The sequence below is a fragment of the Rhynchophorus ferrugineus genome, unplaced genomic scaffold (genome assembly GCF_030347505.1).
Source record: "Rhynchophorus ferrugineus isolate W39M unplaced genomic scaffold, kcgeb_rfMv2 rfM4, whole genome shotgun sequence".
Lineage (NCBI taxonomy): Eukaryota > Metazoa > Arthropoda > Insecta > Coleoptera > Curculionidae > Rhynchophorus > Rhynchophorus ferrugineus.
In genome coordinates, this window is record NW_027472583.1 from 16,527,401 (window position 1) to 16,546,346 (window position 18,946).

General features: G+C 31.8%; 1 protein-coding gene across 3 annotated transcripts in view; it reads right to left on the reverse strand.

The window, feature by feature from the left end:
* LOC143195499 (uncharacterized) overlaps positions 1-18,946 on the reverse strand; it is a 186,863-nt gene that overhangs the window by 81,186 nt on the left and 86,731 nt on the right. For all 3 annotated transcript variants that reach the window (XR_013005547.1, XR_013005548.1, XM_076402717.1), the window contains exons 2-6: positions 14,147-14,311; positions 11,222-11,504; positions 11,061-11,162; positions 10,731-11,007; positions 2,492-3,590 (exon numbers count right to left, since the gene is read on the reverse strand). Coding sequence is in view for 1 of the 3 variants with exons in the window: in XM_076402717.1 (XP_076258832.1) it covers positions 2,492-3,590; positions 10,731-11,007; positions 11,061-11,162; positions 11,222-11,504; positions 14,147-14,311 (1,926 nt within the window). In the remaining 2 variants the exon portion in view is untranslated. The remainder of the gene's footprint in view (positions 1-2,491; positions 3,591-10,730; positions 11,008-11,060; positions 11,163-11,221; positions 11,505-14,146; positions 14,312-18,946) is intronic.

The window sequence follows — 18,946 nt, forward strand, 5'->3', positions numbered from 1 at the left end:
ACCAAAAAGATGAGGTAGAATTGTAAAATATAATAGAATATATTTTGTATAAATATATTTAACTGAAACAATGATCAAAATACATGCAAGCACATAACAGCTACCCATACTCTTCGTATTTCTACTCGAATTTTTTGGAAAGATAATAAAAAAAATATATTTTAGTATATAAAGAGGTCTTATTTAATTATTAAGGCCAGTTGGAAAGAAGAATGCTTAAAATTTTAATATTTGTGTTAACACTGGTAGTGTAAATAAGTCACAACAGTTTTATTAACAAAAAATGAACAATTTTTATGAAAGTTCGGAATTGTCTATTTTATTTAAAATATTGTCATCGCTAATCGCCATTTTTCCATACTTTTCAGAGAAAACATTTAATCTGAGATCAAAGACTGATTAAAATGATTAAAAATTAAAAATATTCTCTAAGCAAATCTCTCTATATAAGTAAAAATATTATTTGAGCAGTGGTCTGATAAATATTCTTGGGGAATCTAGGAAAATTAAGTGCTTTTGAGTAATACGCTTACGTGGCTTAAATGTGGCCATTCGGACATTTGTTAAAATCTCTTGACGCCAACTGAAATCGATCCCGTTAAACTTGCAGACATTCTAAATATATCAAAGAAACATGTTGACCATGTAGGCCATCTGTTTTTTAAGATTTCTGAGATTGTTATATATTGAAATTTTATCATGTTGTTTTTAAATACAAAATCAAATTATTTTTATTTTGGGTGTATGTACATATGAAAATAATCGTAGAGCAGCCATGGTGACATAAAAGACGGTATGTTTGGTGTGAGTTCTCATGAGAATTGAAATAGAGAATAGTTTTATGATCGGTATTAACCCGCGACCTTACAAAACCTTGTAAGAAAATGTTTAGCAGAGTTAAATCGCAAGGAATAATTTTCCAAACTCTAAATTGAAATCTGCGAAAGATAGAAGTTTTATACATGACGAGGAATTGGTTTGTTTCATGTTTCTTCGACGTATGGGTACTAGATGATTATTTAATGAAGTAGTTGTCTCGAATTTGGCCACCAAACGTTAAAAGTTAACTGAAAGGTTACCGTAAAATCGTGACAAATTATATAATTTTGACACTAATAAACACTCAAGTTTTATCATTGGAGATGTAGTTCAATCATATAACATCATTGGCGATTTGGCGTCACTGACTAATTAATACGAGTAAGAAATAGACATCACCAGAACAAAAAGTACTATATAACTAACTAAAATGTTTCACTTTTATTTAGAGATCTAAAGTTATATTTTTAATTAAATGGAATTACTACACAAAACCTGTAATACATTAAATCTTGGACATCACTCTGGACATGTGGACTAAAAATGGTTGTATGTGTACTTTTATACGTTTGTAGACACATTAATTTGGACATGATCTTCAGTTACGGCTTCTGTTTTTTTTTCTACCAGAAAAATTAAAAAATATCACCAACTCATGGTGAAATTTCATGTGAAACCGAAGAAGCTGCTAAAGAACCTTAATTTTCATTATATGGAACTGCGAATACTATTTTAAGTAATATAACAATAATATATGATAATATATAAATCCTCGAAAATTCACAAAATAAAAAAATAGACAACTGATTCGGTTCAATTCTTTTGTTAAAAATATTTGATTTTTGTCCTTTTAGTGTTAGATATTAACTCAATAAATTACTCAATAATTATGCAATTTTATTAAGTATCAAAATAGATAGCCCAAGTAAAAGTAAAGCCCGTATGAGGAAAAATAAAGAATAAAGAAACAATTATTGAAAATAAGGAACGTTTCAGGCTCTGGGGTCTCGGTGTTTTGACAAATCTTCCAATAAAACTAGAACAAAACAATTGGTGCCCTGTTGGGAATCGAACACGCGTCCTCCGCTGTAGAAACAGTTGCCTCTGACTTTTTTATAATGTCTCATATGATATGATTAGTGCTTAAAAAGCAAACTTCTCCTTTTTTGAAGGTTAAAAATATATCCATATTAACAGCAAAGTTTGGTGGATTTTCATCAAACGAAAACATGTTAGCCGTTTTAAAGAGGCATCTTACAGGTCTTCAGAACGACCACAATAGTGATAGGATAGTAATAAGTGTACTGAACTTGCGGAAATTCATTTTTACAACTACGAATTCGTTTTTTTCAGGTTTCATTTCTCTGAACTAATTGATCAAGCAATATAATCTTATAGTATAATACATTTTTATATTTCTTGGAATGCGCGTCCACAATATCAACATCAAATCACTCCAAATGTTCAAAACCAGACAAATAATTTCTGGAACGATCCAACTCATTCCAAAAATATATATTTTGCATGAAATGTCACATATTACAGAAGATGGGGCACAGTGCCAAGAATTTCTGCCACATCCGGTAGTTTGGGCAACTCCCACTTTATTTGCTTAATAGGATGTGTCTAGAAAAATTAAAATTCCTTAGAAAATCTTTCAACGCATCCTTACCTTTGCTGCTAGTACTGCCAGTGAAACTCTTCACCGAATTTCTCAGCGTCTTGTCGTCGATATCGCTCATTCCCGATGTACTAGTACTGCTTTTAATGATGGAACCTTTTCTTCTCATTACTACTGCATCCGCTTCATCATTACTTCCGTCCAACAGTATGTTCTTGTTACGTTCGTCTTCCAGTCTGGCTGTGGAGCGTATGTCCAAAGTGCTTTTCCTTCTTTCCTCCTCATAAATGGATCGGTCACGTCTAGTCGCCGGTTCTAACCGGTTTAGATTTGGTGTACTCGCCGCTACGTTACTATCAACCAGTTTTGAAGCAGTATATTCTGGTTTATCCAGGATAGTTTGAGATCCTCTCAAGCTAATGGTGCTGCCCATCATACTCTGCAACGATTGTTCTGATATCGCTTTCAGTACGCGTCTATCGAAATCAACAATAGGCGATTTCGGCAGTTTTTTCTTGTACACCAACGAATTCTCGTCATCACTGAGATCGACGCGGTTACGCATCGCCTCAGAATACGATCCTTCGCGTTTATAGTTAGCCATGTCTTCGGTTTCGTCAACACTCTCACTCGTACCGTGTCCAGATTCACTTAAATCCTCCTCTAGCCGGTTCGGATCACTCAGAATACACGTGTTTTCACTATGGTCACTATCACCGATCTCTGAGATACGTTCTTCGTCAGTGGCATGATCCTTTTCAACAATATCGGCCAGATTCCAGTCTTTCGCCGCCACTGATGCACTGCAGACGGGGTGGTTGAACTCGCCGATGAAGTTAAGATCTTTGGGCACGCTGAAAACGTTCGTGACGGTGTCCTGGAGGTCCACTGAGTCGATGTGGACGAGATTGGGAGCGCTGGCTGCGTGGACAACGACGCTGTTAAAATTAGAACGTTTCGACTCGTCTAAATTTACTTTTGTTGTCGCCGAACAGATAGCGAAATCAGATTTAAGGAGGTGCATAGTTTGTTTCTTTCGCATATAGGCGTCAGTTAAAGGTGATGATTTGCTCAGGGGCTCGCTGAAAGGGTCGTACCGTTCGAAGATGGACAGGTCCTGATAGGATACTCCAAAGTTGCCGTTGAAGTTCTGGAACAAAACATAATATCATGTTAACTGGTAATTTCAATGTATTAGTATAGTAATCAATAAATTTATTTGCATTCTGTATATTAAAATATTATTTTGGCGTGGTACAACATTAAGAATAACGTATTAGAAACTACAAAAACTAAACCAAAGGTATTTTATCTTGATACGGTATGTTATTTTTATTTTCTATTATTTAATATTGAAAAATAGTATATAACAGTGTGTGACACAATTTTTGATAATTTAAACATGATGATTACATGTTTTCAATTCCTCATTCCATTGTTAAAAACACTGTCTATTGATATGGTTGTCTAACACGTTACGTTCCTTAGTGATAGTCTGAATACTATTTACGCTTAAAAGCTAATATCCTTCCATACCTATTGCACATTCAGTGATTTTTAAAGAAACGTATGAAAATATGAAATTAATTAAATAAATTATCAAATAACTAGAAAGAAACATTGGTTCTATTAGTTATTATTATTGCCTATTAGTGTATTTAAAAAATAGTCTGACAATGAAATGTAAATATGACTTAATTTCAAATATTTATAGTATCCAAAATTCAATTATTTATAAAATATAATTTTACATCAAGTTGATGATGTCTAGAAAATTTAAATGATATGGGTCAAAATTTATTGTCATTAGAACTATTAATTAGTCAAATAACTTATATTATTTTCAAAACAAAGAATAAAAAAGAACATTTTTGATTGAATGGAAACACTATACCACAGAAATTAACTCTTACGGCATGCTGCGTTTAAACGCAGTCATACCAACACCCATGATGCTAAACGTCCTGATGACCCAGATTCGTATTTTTTGTCGGAGATCAACAAAAAACATATAAAACATAAGAAAACGTAGACGATACGATTTACCAAGAGAATTTATATGCAACAAGTCGATGAATACGATGGTTAAATTGAATTAATTATGCTTCTAATTAATCTTTTCTCGGTGTGCTCTCCATATAATGACGGGACTATTGATAATAAATACATAACATTCAGCAATAAAAGTGTACCAAAGAAATTAGATTAAAGAAGATTAAAAGGGCCTTGAAACGAATGTATCACTCAGTATGATGATGAGTAAGGTCTAATTTCAAAAAATGTCGTTAGTCCGGAGACCTATTGATGTATTATTATAAAACAATAATTAAGAGTAATGAACGGATAAAGAAGGAGATTTATAATAAAGATAGTTAATTTAAAGGGACGTTATGTTGTAGTAGTGAATAATTTCTAATATTTGGCTGTTCTCTAATAGATTAATATCTAGAATTCCGAGCAAATTCACTTAATAACTGTACACTCTTGGAAATATGCAAGTTGGGTTTAAATCTTTATGAGATAGCAGAAGAATGTTAAGGAATGCATTCAAATATAAAGAATTGGAAGTTTACTTCATGATGGTCTACATCAAGCCGGTATTAACAATCATCTCATGTGTTTTATTGAGGTAATTATCACTATTAAAATTATCTATTAACCTAAATTTAACCATGTAAATAATATTTTATATCAACTATCAGAATACAAATAATTTAGCTGTTCAAAGTAGGAGCGTCGGCCACCAAGAAAAATATCGATATTGCGATATACTGATATTTTAAAAATATCGATATATCCTTTTCGATATTTAAAAAAAATCGATATATTGCAGAAAAAAAAACTGATATTATTTTATAATTAAAATTAAGTACCAATTTAAACAGTTTATCAAAAATAAATAAATGGTTTTTTTGTAACGTTTAAGAAATATATTTAAAAAATATTTTCGGAAAAATGTCGACTTACAAAAATATCGATATATCGATGTATCGGTCAAAAAAATATCGACCAAAAAGATGAATATTTTTTCGGCATTTCTAGTTCACAGTGTGAAATTGTTGATACTAGCAATTATTTTTTATTAGTATATTGGAATTGTAGCAGAACATTTTGTTTTGGAATAAAGAATACAATTTGTTACATCAAGATGCCACTAAAATATAACATTTTCAACACAGAAATATAACTTATATAACGCCTCTTGCGCCTATTAAGTTATATTGGCATTAAAATATTCAATTTTTTCTTTTGGGCAGTTTCGAAATGTTTAAAATCGCCCGAAATGATTTATTATTATACGTTAAATTCATCAAATCTTTCGGTTTTTGAAAAAAGTTATTATAATAAGTGCAAAAGGACTTTATTTTCATTGTACATATGTTTTCAAATAACAGGAAATGGAAAAATTAGTAGTAAACCATGGAGCATAGTTTAAATATCATGGTTTTCACGACTTTTAAAATAAAAGTGTTATTTAAAACAGCCAGAATTTGAAATATCCTAATATAATAAATTTTATAATATAACAACTTTTACCGTTAATATCGTAAAAAATAAATTGTTATTAATAATAACAACATTAACATACTATGTTGATTGATTAAGTTTTTCTTTACTAAAAACCTATAAAATATTGTTTGATTATATTAATTTTATTAAAATATTATACGTACTAAACGTTAAGAAGCATCTAAAAAACCAAAAATCATGCTCGATAAAATTTTAATTTGAATCATAACGGATATTGGCATTTCACCATATTTTATGGAGTTATTTTTAAATATCGCTCAAAACGAATTTTTTTGATGGTAGACCGTCTGGTCCGTATATATTTTTATAAAAATAAACTCACTCCGACATCTACGAAATAACTTTTATTAATTGTGTCTCGTTTAGATGCATGTCAAATATGTTATAAAATACCAGTTTCCTAGGCCCCTGAATACTTGTCATATGTTTGTAAATAAAGCGTCATTCAAATGTTATGTCAGTACTAAATTAAAATGATTTTGATGTACGTTAATTTAACTTGTTATCGACTGAAAACTTCTTCTTCAAGGCTTCTCTATGGTATTTTTTGGCATACCGGATAACGAAAATATCAACATTTTAATGACATTTGAAGAAGAGAAATAGCACAAATAACTCGTGACATATTTATACGAATGACCCATTGAAAAACTTGAAAGAATATCTGGCATTTCAGAAAAATCTTTAAGAATATCTGAAAGGTCTTAAAGTCCCTTCCTGAAACTTATCGACCCATGAGTAAAAATCCAAAAACAACATTCGTTGTAAGCTAATATTCGCAATAATATTAATTATTCGAATACACTGCAGAACTTAAAAAATAGCAGAGCATTATATAAAACTCATGATGTTGATTTAATTTAAAATAATTTGATTAAAAATTAAAATCATATCATTCCGAAACCACTTCATTCCTCTAGTTTAGGTACGTCGGATTTATGTATCGAGTGAGAAGATTAAAATCAATTTAACGAAGCACTATAACATTCTATGATACTACAAGGATAAGAAGTAACTATAACAATCAAAGCATCTTAGGGCAATTACTTTAGAAGAAAAATAAAGTTTGAAAATAAATAGTCCATTTGAATTTTGTTACGTTTTACTTTTATGATGAGTAATATAGTCTATAGAAAAGATAATATGTACAAAACATTACAGCAACATTCGCAATACAATAATACGCTCTTACAGACTTTTGATGTATTGAAATCTGATGGAATAGAGAAATAACAGAATGGAAAAAAGAAACTTGAAGGACATTAAGAATCATACGTGAGTGATTCTTTAGCGCGTCATAGTCGATTAAAATATTTCGGTAAAAAACAGATTAAAAAGGGATGGTGAGGAGAAGCTTTTTGTTAAAAAAGGGTATATACTTTCGTCAACAAATGATATGTGATACACTGATTATAGCGACTCTCCAAGTTCTCGATACAATTTTTGTAGTTCCATTTGTCCCTTGCTTCAAAATAGGCTTAGTTTCGGCGATAACCTATTCATTCGACGAAAATTTCCTCCCAGTGAGCATTCTTTTGATATCTGAGAACAGGAGTCGCTGGGGGCCAGATCTGGAGAATACGGTATATGAGGAAGCAATTCGAAGCCCAATTCAAGGATTTTTGCCATCGTTTTCCCTGACTTGTGACACGGTGCATTATCATGGTGAAGCAGCACTTTCTGTTTCTTCAAATGCAGCCGTTCGTCGGCGATTTCGTCCTTCAAATGGCCCAATAAAGCTATCTAATAGTCGCTGTTGATGGTCTTTCCTTTATCAAGGTAGCCAATGAAAATTATTCCATGCCCATCCCAAAATACAGACGCCATTAACCTTGCCAGCCGACTATTTCCCACGCTTTGGATTTTTGTCGCGGGTTCATCCTGTGTAGTACACTCGGATTACTGTCGACTGGACTCATCGGAGTGAAATGATAGAGCCATGTTTCATCCATTGCCACTTATCGATGCAAAAACTCGGGTTTATTACGCTTGATCATCTTCAAATACTGCTCCAAATCATCAACTCGTCGTTGTTTTTACACAAAGCTTTCTCATACCCAAATATTCGCGAATGATAAGGTGTACACGTTCAGCTGATATCTCTAGAGTGTCTGCTATTTTATTCAATTTCAATTTACGGTCATTCAAAATCATTTTGTGGATTTTTTAAATGTTTTCTTCGGTAACAACCTCTTTTTGGCGTCCACTGCGTTCACCGTCTTCGGTGCACATTTCACCACATCTAAACTTAGCATACCAATCCTGTTGATTTTCCTGGGTCAGTGTCCGGAAACTCGGCATCAAGCAAATTTTTTTCTTCAAATGTATTTTTTACATTCAAAATTTTATCATCGCGCGAAATTCCTTTTTATCCATTTTTTTCACAATAACAAAAGTTGCTTCACTCAAAATGCTATAAATCACAAACTCATGATCTGACAGCTGTCAAATTTATACACGCATCTGTTGAGGGTTAGGGCTAACTAAAAAACATATTTGTAATATTATTAATATTTAATTATAGTAGCGCCGTCTATATGTCAGACCGGGGACTATTTTATTGACCTGTTAGTAGAGTTGTATTCAAGGAATTCTGAAACACTTAAAGAAGCCATCCAAAAATATAAGTATCCATTAAAATGACAATAAATAATGTTGTATCTTAGAAATATTGATGAGATAATAAAAATAATTTACAGCACACTTAACAGCAAATTGGCAGATTACAAAAGAAAGAGTTTTAACAAGAGCACACTATTGACAAGGAGCTGAACAACATTCAAATCACACCCATGCGAATACATTTAACCAATAGGTTGCTGTTGGTAGTATTCGATTTTTATAAAATCAAATTTCACTAGAGCTGATAATATATTGCAACTATTGTGTTCAAAGATTATTTTTATTCGAATATTCAATTCACTTTTTACAAATTTAACCTATGTATTTTATTGGTTTTGGGTTTTTTCTGAGTTTAAAAAATATATATGAAGAAATTACTAATTTCTAATACAATAAACATGTTCATGTTAAATCAATGCAATATATGTCTTTTGATCTGTGTCGCAAAATCTACATTTTAATGGAATAAATGTATAATTTGGTACAGGATACATAGGCGCAAAAATTATCTAACAAAATCATAATTTTTCTATATATTCTTAACTTAGCTTATTATATTCAGTTTATTAATATCAGATTTTAGCAAAGTTTCAGTTTCCATAAGTTGACAAAAACTGAGAAATATAAATAAGATAATATATAAGATTATAAATAAGCCCTGGACAATCATTATCTTGAGCATATAGATGATGACACCCCCTAACCTAGTAGCTTAACCCTAACTTAAATTAACTTAAATAAATTATATTTGATAAAAATTTCGTTCAATTATTTTATTTAAACTAAAATTTTTTGTCGGTCAAAGCCAAACTGAAATAAAACTCAGAGTTGATGCGGCAACATTGTAATGTTTTGACGTCACAAATTTCGATGACGCATATATAAATAAACTTTAAAAAGACTACAGTAGTCCCTACCTTCAAACCACACTTGTCAAAGATTTAGTATAAAGTTAAAGTGATTTCTGTAAAATAACTACTTATTTTCAAGGCAACATCTCTTTAAATCGAACGAATTATGCTTCGCATTTTTTTGGGATCCACTTTACCGCAGATCTAGGCCCCAGTGACAACTGACTGTAGACTTGAAAAGAATGCCCCAAGAAAATTTTGACTCAAGAGAATTATACAATTATACTAAGAAAAACTATATTAAATTCCCACTATATTAAATATTATTAATAGGTCAATTGAAAAGTCCCCAGTCTGACACATAGATGGACTAGAAATAAATAAATATGTTTTTTATTTAGCACTAACCCTCAAAAGACGCGTCTATAAATTTGACAGCTGTCGGATCATTAGTTTGTGAACTATAGCATTTTGAGTGAAGCAACTTTTGTTACTGTGAAAAAATTGATAAAAAGGAATTTCGCGTGTTGATAAAATATTGGTTTTTAAAGGGAAAAAATACAGTTTTTTTACAGAAGCAAAAAGCCCCAGAAAAATCAACCATCAAGCATTGGTATGCTAAGTTTAAACGTGCTGAAATGAGCACTGAAGACGGTGATATCAACTGAACGTGTACATCATATCATTCAAGAATATTTGGGTATGAGAAAGCTCTGTGCAAAGTGGGTGCCGCACGACCAGCTGATGATTCGGAGCAGTGTTTGAACATGATCAAGCGTAATAAACCCGAGTTTTTGCATCGATATGTGACAATGGATGAAACATGGCTCCATCATTTCACTCCGAAGTCCAATCGGCAGTCATCCGAGTAGACTGCACAAGATGAACCAGCTCCAAAGAGTGAAAAAAAACAGTCGACTGACAATATTATGACGAACAGCTGCATTTGAAGAAAAAGAAAGTGCTGCCTCACCAAGAAAATGCACCGTGTCACAGGTCAGTGAAAACGATGGCAAAAATCCATGAATTGAGCTTCGAATTGCATCTTTATCTGAGCCTGAAACTGAGGCCTATTTTGAAGCAAAGGACAAATCGTACTACAAAAATGGTATCGATAAGTTAGAAGGTCGCTATAATCAGTGTATCACCCTTGAAGGGAATTATGTTATATAAAAAAATAGTTTTGCCAAAAAAATATGTTTTACTATGGTCGGCCGGGGACTCTTCAATTGACCTGTTATATTATATATTTAGCTTTAGGACTGATGATTATAGTTTTGACCTACCTGCATTACGTCGCAATCATATGCATTAAACCCTACATAGCTATTTTTCTTGTCCTTATTTTTATTGGTATCGGGTTTTTCGTTCATTGTTTTCTTCTTGTCGTGTAAATTTCCGACACTGTTACTGAAATTCCCCGTTCTTCCGGTTAACATCTGGTCCCCATAACCACTGTCCTCACTTAGATTCTCACTAGAGAACCTCTTTCCTACTACACAATGTCCATTAGTTAGTGGCAAGCTGTCGAAACTTCTCCATGTTTTTAGATTGTCACATGACCTGAAAATTAAACATGTTATATGATGGTATAACAGCAAATGCATTTTCTTTACCTCGATGTGTCGAATATAGTGTCCGAATCACTGGAATCACTACCGCTGTATCGGGTAGAGGCGTTGTACAAAAGAGAGTCTCGGCTGGTGCTCTGTTTTGAGCTGAAATAGAAAATAGTATGGTACTCGTGAGGATCAATATGAACCTTGTGAATAATTACCTGGTTACATCTTTGAAGAATTCGTTATCGTAATCTGGACTTGAGTCTTCAGAGCCAAACTCCTTCTTTCCCAAGTCCAGGGACTCGAAGGAGAAGTGCGAATAGAGACCGGGAGATTGGCTTTCCTGTTGAAATTGTTTCTCCAACGTTTCAAACTGCAGCAAACTGCTAGAACGACTCAGCGACGTTTCTTCGTTTTCATCCCCTAACGTCAAGAATAGATCCTGTTTCCGTCGCTTGGGCGGACAGGCCAGCTCCCGATCGGAGTCGTAGTCTCCGTCATCTATAAACAACAAAGACAAACAAACCGTATTAGAGAGAGATGACGTGACCTGGACAATTGTTGATGTGCAATCCTGGTGCAATTCGCGATTTGTCTCGAGAGTAGCACTGACCGGCTTATTATCGGCAACAACGATGTTCGATTTATGTTGCCAAGTTTATAGTGACGCCAAAGTATCCGATACCTATTCGGCGGTTGGTTTTCTTTGTTTTCAACTATGATAAAAATAGATTTTTAAAAAACTGTTTAGGCTCGGGTCTGATTCAATTGGTATTTGCGGTTTGTTTTGCTTTCTTTCTCATTCCACATATCGAATCGATTTAATTTAAAATGCTGACCTTAACTGTTATTATCTTGGACATTATATTTACTAAGTCAAGCGGATATTTAAAGAAAGTGCTTAAAAATATGCCCAGTTAGTTAGTCCTTGTGTAAATTAATTTAAAGTCATCGCAAAAGGATACTTGAGTTAATTATATAGTGTTATTGCAAAAATAAAGAAATAATTCAATAAATAAAACTGTTATAGTAACAAAAACCTAATAACTAAAGCATACATTTAGAATTGAAAGATAAAGACTTGTATCATAAGTACCTGGGCATTACATGTTTATAAATTATGCAATAAGTACATTTTTATCTTTTAAAAAAATGCACCACAGGCTAATGATACTAACAAAACAAAACAAAAAATTATATTTAAACCATGTAGAAAGATGTTTCAAGAGACTCAGATTTTTAATAAAACTTATTGGAAAAGTAGCTTCTTTTTCAACCATATAATCAAGCGTTCTAAACGAGACAATTGTTAACTGGTTTGTTATGAAAATATATTTATATTCAAGTAAAATATTATAAATTTTATATAACAAAAAATACATTAATTCTTTTCTAGCCGGCTTGGTTGGCGCAGTGGTAATTGAGACAGGACGGTCCACCTACTGTTGCGATAGTCGCGGGTTCTTATCCTGCTGAGGCATGGTCGTAAATTTATGTTTGTGATTGTTTAGTATTTGTGATTGTCCTAGACAAGAGTGTAAAATCCGACAAGGAAAATGATCCCAGTCACGCGAATAACCAGGCTGGGTAAGACCGTATGCCTTCGGGGATGATTTCTAAGTTGGTCACTAGCCAGGCGGTAGGCTTAATGCCGAGGACTGTGGTTCGGAGCCCACGTTAAACTGTATGTCCAGTCCAGAGATAAAATGGACATGTAAAAACATTTATTTTCTAAAAGAGTAACAAAAAGAATATATCTTGTTTGTTTGTTAATATTTTTAATTTTCTAAAAATGTAATTATTTTAAGTTCAAAATAAATATAGGGACATAGACATATCTTTGTTTTGTGATTTTGTAATTTATAATAAAAAGCTGGTTTTCATAAAATGTAATACAACTGTAAGACCAGTTAAATACGAGAGCATAAATATTTTGTATTTAATGCTATTTATTGAATTTAACCAATAACTCTTTCAGTAACAATACTAAGCAACTTATGATGAATTTTGATGCAAAATTTCGTTAGAAGGAGTATATCAAAAACAAAGGTAAGGGCCTCGAAGTAAAATACAAAAAATGTTTTAGTGATTTGGAAGAAAATCTAAATTATTCATACATAAGTGGCCGCTTTACAAGTAGAAACTATACTAAAACCTATATGGACCTCTGGAATTCAGTTATATAAAAACAATTACTTACACCGAGACCCGTTATTCACAAACTAAACCATAAAGTGTTTACACAAATAACGCACGACCTAGACAAACAGTATATTTTAAAAGGTCATATTCATGAAAAAGATCCTATTTTAAAGACTCATCAGCGCAATCTATGAACTAAGCCAGGTACTTATCAAACAATTTATTCTTCAAAATAATTTATTCAACTAGACAAAAATAAGATTCAGCGACTATTAATGACTACAACAATTTTATTTAAAGAACCAAAATATATTTCATAAAAAGTCAAATATTTGTATTAAAAATTTTAAATATATTTGAAAATAGGTATTATAAATATAATATAAAACCTAATCCAGTTATACGTCTTTTTATCTATATTTATATTTAAACACTTAATAGAAGAAACTAGTAAAATCTAAAATTATTATAAAAATATACTTTTTTCCCTAACGTCCGGATTCAAATTGATAACAATATCTCTGTTGAATATGTATTTTGACAGTTTATTCATGTTACACTATTATCCAGTAATTGTACCTAAAAAGTCCTAGATATTTTATATTATTTGGTTTGGTAATAAGAAGCGCCTCCGCCAGAATATCAAGAAATTTAGTCAAGTATATCTTGTGCGTTAATGTGATCACAAATAAAAATAATTCTGCATGACCAACAAAAATACCAAACGAAAGAACATTGTGCCATGAAAGCCCAGTGAACAAAATCATTGACTTACTTGTATCGCATCCCATAAAGCAGCTAAGAAATTAGTAATCTAGTCAACGAGATACGAAACTAGAACTGTTTTCTTGAATACCGCATAATGATTATGAGTGGGTGTTCAAATTTGGATCAGCAGCAATATGTATAATGGAATTTAACCGCAAACAAGGACAATTACTCATTAAGATGTATATATTCCTATTGATGAACGTTTCGTCTGAAGCTTGTCGTATATTTACCTTGCTGATCCATGCAAATGACGCTGCCAGATTCGGAGTCGGTGGCCAGCCATCCAACAGGTGATGATCTCGATCCGCTATCTGATCTCAAGTCGTCCGAAGTCTCCTCCAAGATGGTTTCCAGGTACATAAACTGTCCGCTCGGATGGAAGAAATACTCGGCATCTGTAAATAACAAAGTACCAATATAAGTAATTGTGTTCATTTGTCGGCGAATGTAGAAATACTTTGTAAGTGTCTGTGTGAGAATGTGTGAAAAATCTCACGCTCGTGCTGAATGGTGTTTTAGTATCGTTAACAAGGCCAAAAACAATACCTTTATTATTCTTTAGTTTTTGTTATTGTTATGCGAAGTGGAAAATTGTGTAACATCGTATACGACTGACCCATATAAAAAGCAGCTGGTTTTTGAGAATACTTAAAAAAACTTCTATTATTACTCATTCATTTGTCATTAACACTATCATTTTTTTCAATAATTTTTCATTGAAAAAATTAGTTATTACTTAAAAGTTATTAGATTTAATTTCATACAGTTTCGCCACAACCTTTTTCCTTCTGGAGTAATACAAATTAGACTATCAATGCCAAGAATCGAATAAAATTGAATGTTTCCTTCATGTCATAAGTTAATTCTTACCATTTTTGGGTTGAGAAAAAAGGTTTATGAAGTTCTATCATCAAATCTTCTTTCAGAACTAAGTTTAATGCAGGATTCTATACGTTACAAAGTTGCCAGCTCTTGTAAATTGTATGCACATTTGAAGAATATAATATAAATAGAATAAATTAACTTGGGTCTTTCTATAATCCCCTTTAATACAAAAAATGTAATATGAAGGACCTTTAACCTCTTTCATTTTGAAAAGAACAAAAAAAGACAATACGTAATTATATATTATAGGAATCGTACATTGTTTCTTGTTCAATTTTAATGCTGTAGAATCAACGAGCTATGATTTTGAGGAGATATACTCATATAAAGGGCATCGAGACATATTTATCTGTGCTTTAGTTTCGCAGAGTATTCTATGTATAAAATATAATTAATTTGATATAAAATTGAATCCAATTTACAGAATTATGGCGGTTCAGATTAAAAGTATTACAATAGCATTTTTGACAATATTCAGAAATCGATGATATATCCATTACTACCTACCATTTGCAATAAATATATGAATAGTACAAAAACAATTAAACTAAGACCAACCTACAAAACAGAGCTCTTTTCAGGACTAGGGTCAGTGTTAATCTCCACCTCTCGATTGCTTTTAAATGACAACATCGCAATATTAGGCGCAAACTACCGAATTTTTCCAAATACTGGTTATGATTCTCCAAAAATAGCCATTGCTCTAAAAGAATTCTAATTCCACAAAATGGTTACTTCACCATAAATATAGAGAAATTGTTGACTGAATTTTCATATCTATCAAATTATATTTTTTTAAATACACCAAAAATAAGACATTTTGCGCCAACTATAACAAAAGCCTATGAAATTCACCGTTATAGCAATATTTTCAATATAGAGTAATTTAATAATAATATATCTGTGATTGTCAATATTTATGACTTTCAAACAACCAGATTGTTTATTTTAACAGTTAACAGTGACAATGTGACAACGAAAAATACTTAGAAGATTAAACGCGAGGAAACAAGTCTCACACTCAAAAATTCTGGAATGAAAACATGCATTCGGAATGAAATAAAATGACAATTAAAAACATGATTAACAAAATTGAGATATAAGGACTTCTTTGAGTCACTTGACCGTGAAACCGCAGAGGTACCAGAATTATATTTAATGTTTAAAAATACCGCTAAGATATATTTTTTAAGCATTTAAATCATGCAATTATCTGATGAAATTTAATGAAGTTAACTGTAAATCCATTACGTTAATAATAATATTTACTAGACAGTTTAAACAAGGTGTTATAAGAATTAGAGTTATCTCGAATGTTGCAATGTATGATTGGTAGATTTCTTAATGATTTAATTTGATTAACGTCGAAACTGAAATACCAACTGTGAAAAATCGGTTTAATTTCTATAAATGATCTATTTTCTAATTTAGTTAAATTATATTGATGTTTAACCACATAGACAATTTATTTATTTCAACTCAACTCAAGGATGTTACTGACCCAAATTTGGTGAGTTTACATTTGTGTGATGGTTCTCAAGTTCATTGTCATCTAGTAGTATAACTTGTCTGTTACTTGGAGCAATTGATGCCTTTTCATGATTATTTTCATAAGTTAATAGTAAAGACCATAATAGTAGAACTAGATTATGTTTGGTTAGCTCATGTGGAACCCAACTTCTACGGACAAACACTAGAAAATAGCTGGGTGATTCCTAACTGAATGTTAACGAAGAATTTTAGTGTAGTAGTTAAAAAAAATCGTTTATTTTTAATATTTTCATAGCTCAACCCTTTAAAAATATGTCCTTAAAAGGATTTTTCAGAAACTGAAAATAATAATGAATCCCCGAATTTATTGATATGTACAGCATCTGATAAGGATTCACTCCCATCACGAAAAGTGACAATATCCGGATTGTGCGCTCAAAAATACGAGCTTCTGATGATTCAAAGGAGACCGGACCCGCACGTTTGATAGACAGTTCGGAAAATGCTTTTTTAAATAGTGGGATGCTCAATGTACAAGCAGGGACTGCAATTCAAAAAATGTAAATATCAAATAATATTGCAAGATTTAGACTATTAAAAATGATCGAAATGAATGGGTGAATTACACAACGGTGAATACGCTGAATTATTTGCAACATTTAGCTAACGTATTCCAACCGAATGACATAGAATCTGCAATGACTACAAATCCTATTTATCGGCCTGATGTAGCTGTAAATTTGATGTCTCCAATGTTATTGCCACAAAAACTAAAAAACGCCCTATAAGTGATGATATTTCACTTAGGTTATTAAAATGGCTGCCACGAAAAGCTGTCATCATGTTGACATACATATTCAATGACTGACTAAAGCTTGTTTCGGAACGTTTTAAGGTTTATCGAAAAATTATGCTCAGAAAAAAAACTTGACGAACTAGCAGAACAAACTGGATCGTACAGGCCTATTTAAACGTATTAAAACATTTATAGAAGTACCAGATTTCCAATTTGGATTTCGAAATCACCAGTTAACAATCGATCAAGTGCATAGAATAAACCGCTGTTGAAAAGGCATTCGAGGAAAAGAAATATATTTAGGATTAATCACATCATTTTAATGAGCAAATTGCTATCGCAGAATTACTGTCGACTGATAGAAACATACCTTTTCGAAAGAAAATTTAGAGAATCATATGAAAGGGCATCTATTTCTGGGGAGTTCCCCAGGATAGTGTCTTGGAACCACTCCTTTATCGGCTCCAAAATGCCGATATCCCAACAACAAAAGAAACACTACTTGGACCATTTACTGACGATATAGTTATCATGGTAAAAGTTCTACAAAAATATATATATAGGAGCGGTAGTCAACAAGATCTACGAATGGACTAAAAACTGAAAAATGTAGCTAATAGCTCCAAATCTGCCAAAATTACAAAAACCTACTTATATATCTTGACGGTATCACCAAGAAAACTACAAATTGATTACCGGACACTTGAACTGATGAACTGATCCAGAACTTGAGTCCAGTGGCTTGAAAAGAAACAATTGAGTGAAAGGGCTTAAACTGAACTGAGCTGGTTTGGTGTCCGTGAATACAAATTCAAGTATTATGTATTTACTAAATGTAAAGAGTGAGATAAATTGATCCAATTTTTATAAATGTCGGTTTAGTCTTAAATGAAATCTGTATAAAATACAATTAAAAATAGATTTAATATTGACAATTATACTCCCACACCTAACATAGCATTTAGAATATTAGCTTAGTCATAGCATTGTTTAGTCCGCATCATTTCGTAGTATTTCAATCCCTACTATTATTTTTAAATATAGTTTTCTAGGATTTTATTTTAACCTTAGTCGAATGCAGAACTCATTTCCCATTAATGTACCGTGTAGATGCCTTTTATTGGTATCTCTTACGTGAGACATGTAACTATTACCACGCCACCGGTGATTTTCAACATGCAAAACGTACATACGGTTAAACATACGGTGTTAAATATTAATAAAAAAATTGGAATTGTTGTATATTATCTGCATCGGTTTGGTCAGCTGTGCTGGGCTGGTTGTAATTTAAAACGTTGTCATGCACAATTTGTTCCTTTCATTGCAAACATTTCTCGCTCGCTTTATATAAACGATATCGATACTAATAAATTTGATACGCACGAAGTCCCTTCCCACTTCTCATTATATTTTGGTTCTACGTTCCCTTTTGATCTTAAGTGAAATTTAAACAAAGCTGTTCTTTTTTGTTATATAATTACGAAATTATTATATATTTTTATTTAAAAACACATAGCATACGTATTGTATCTATAGTCTTTCCAAAGAAGTTTTGTACGTACGTCATCATTATGTTTAATGTAGTGCCTGCCGCAATTACCTAGCTATATATATATATATATATATATATATATATATATATATATATATATATATATATATATATATGATAGCACTAAAGAAATATGAGAGATATGTTTGCCAGGAGATGTGTTATATATATTTATAGTTAATTATTTGTTAATTATATATTTATATGTCATTATGTTTTATTTTAGCATTTTAATATTCTATGTTTGTATTAATGTAAAATTTTATTTTAATATTTTTTTTTGAGAGATTACATGTGAGCTTTATT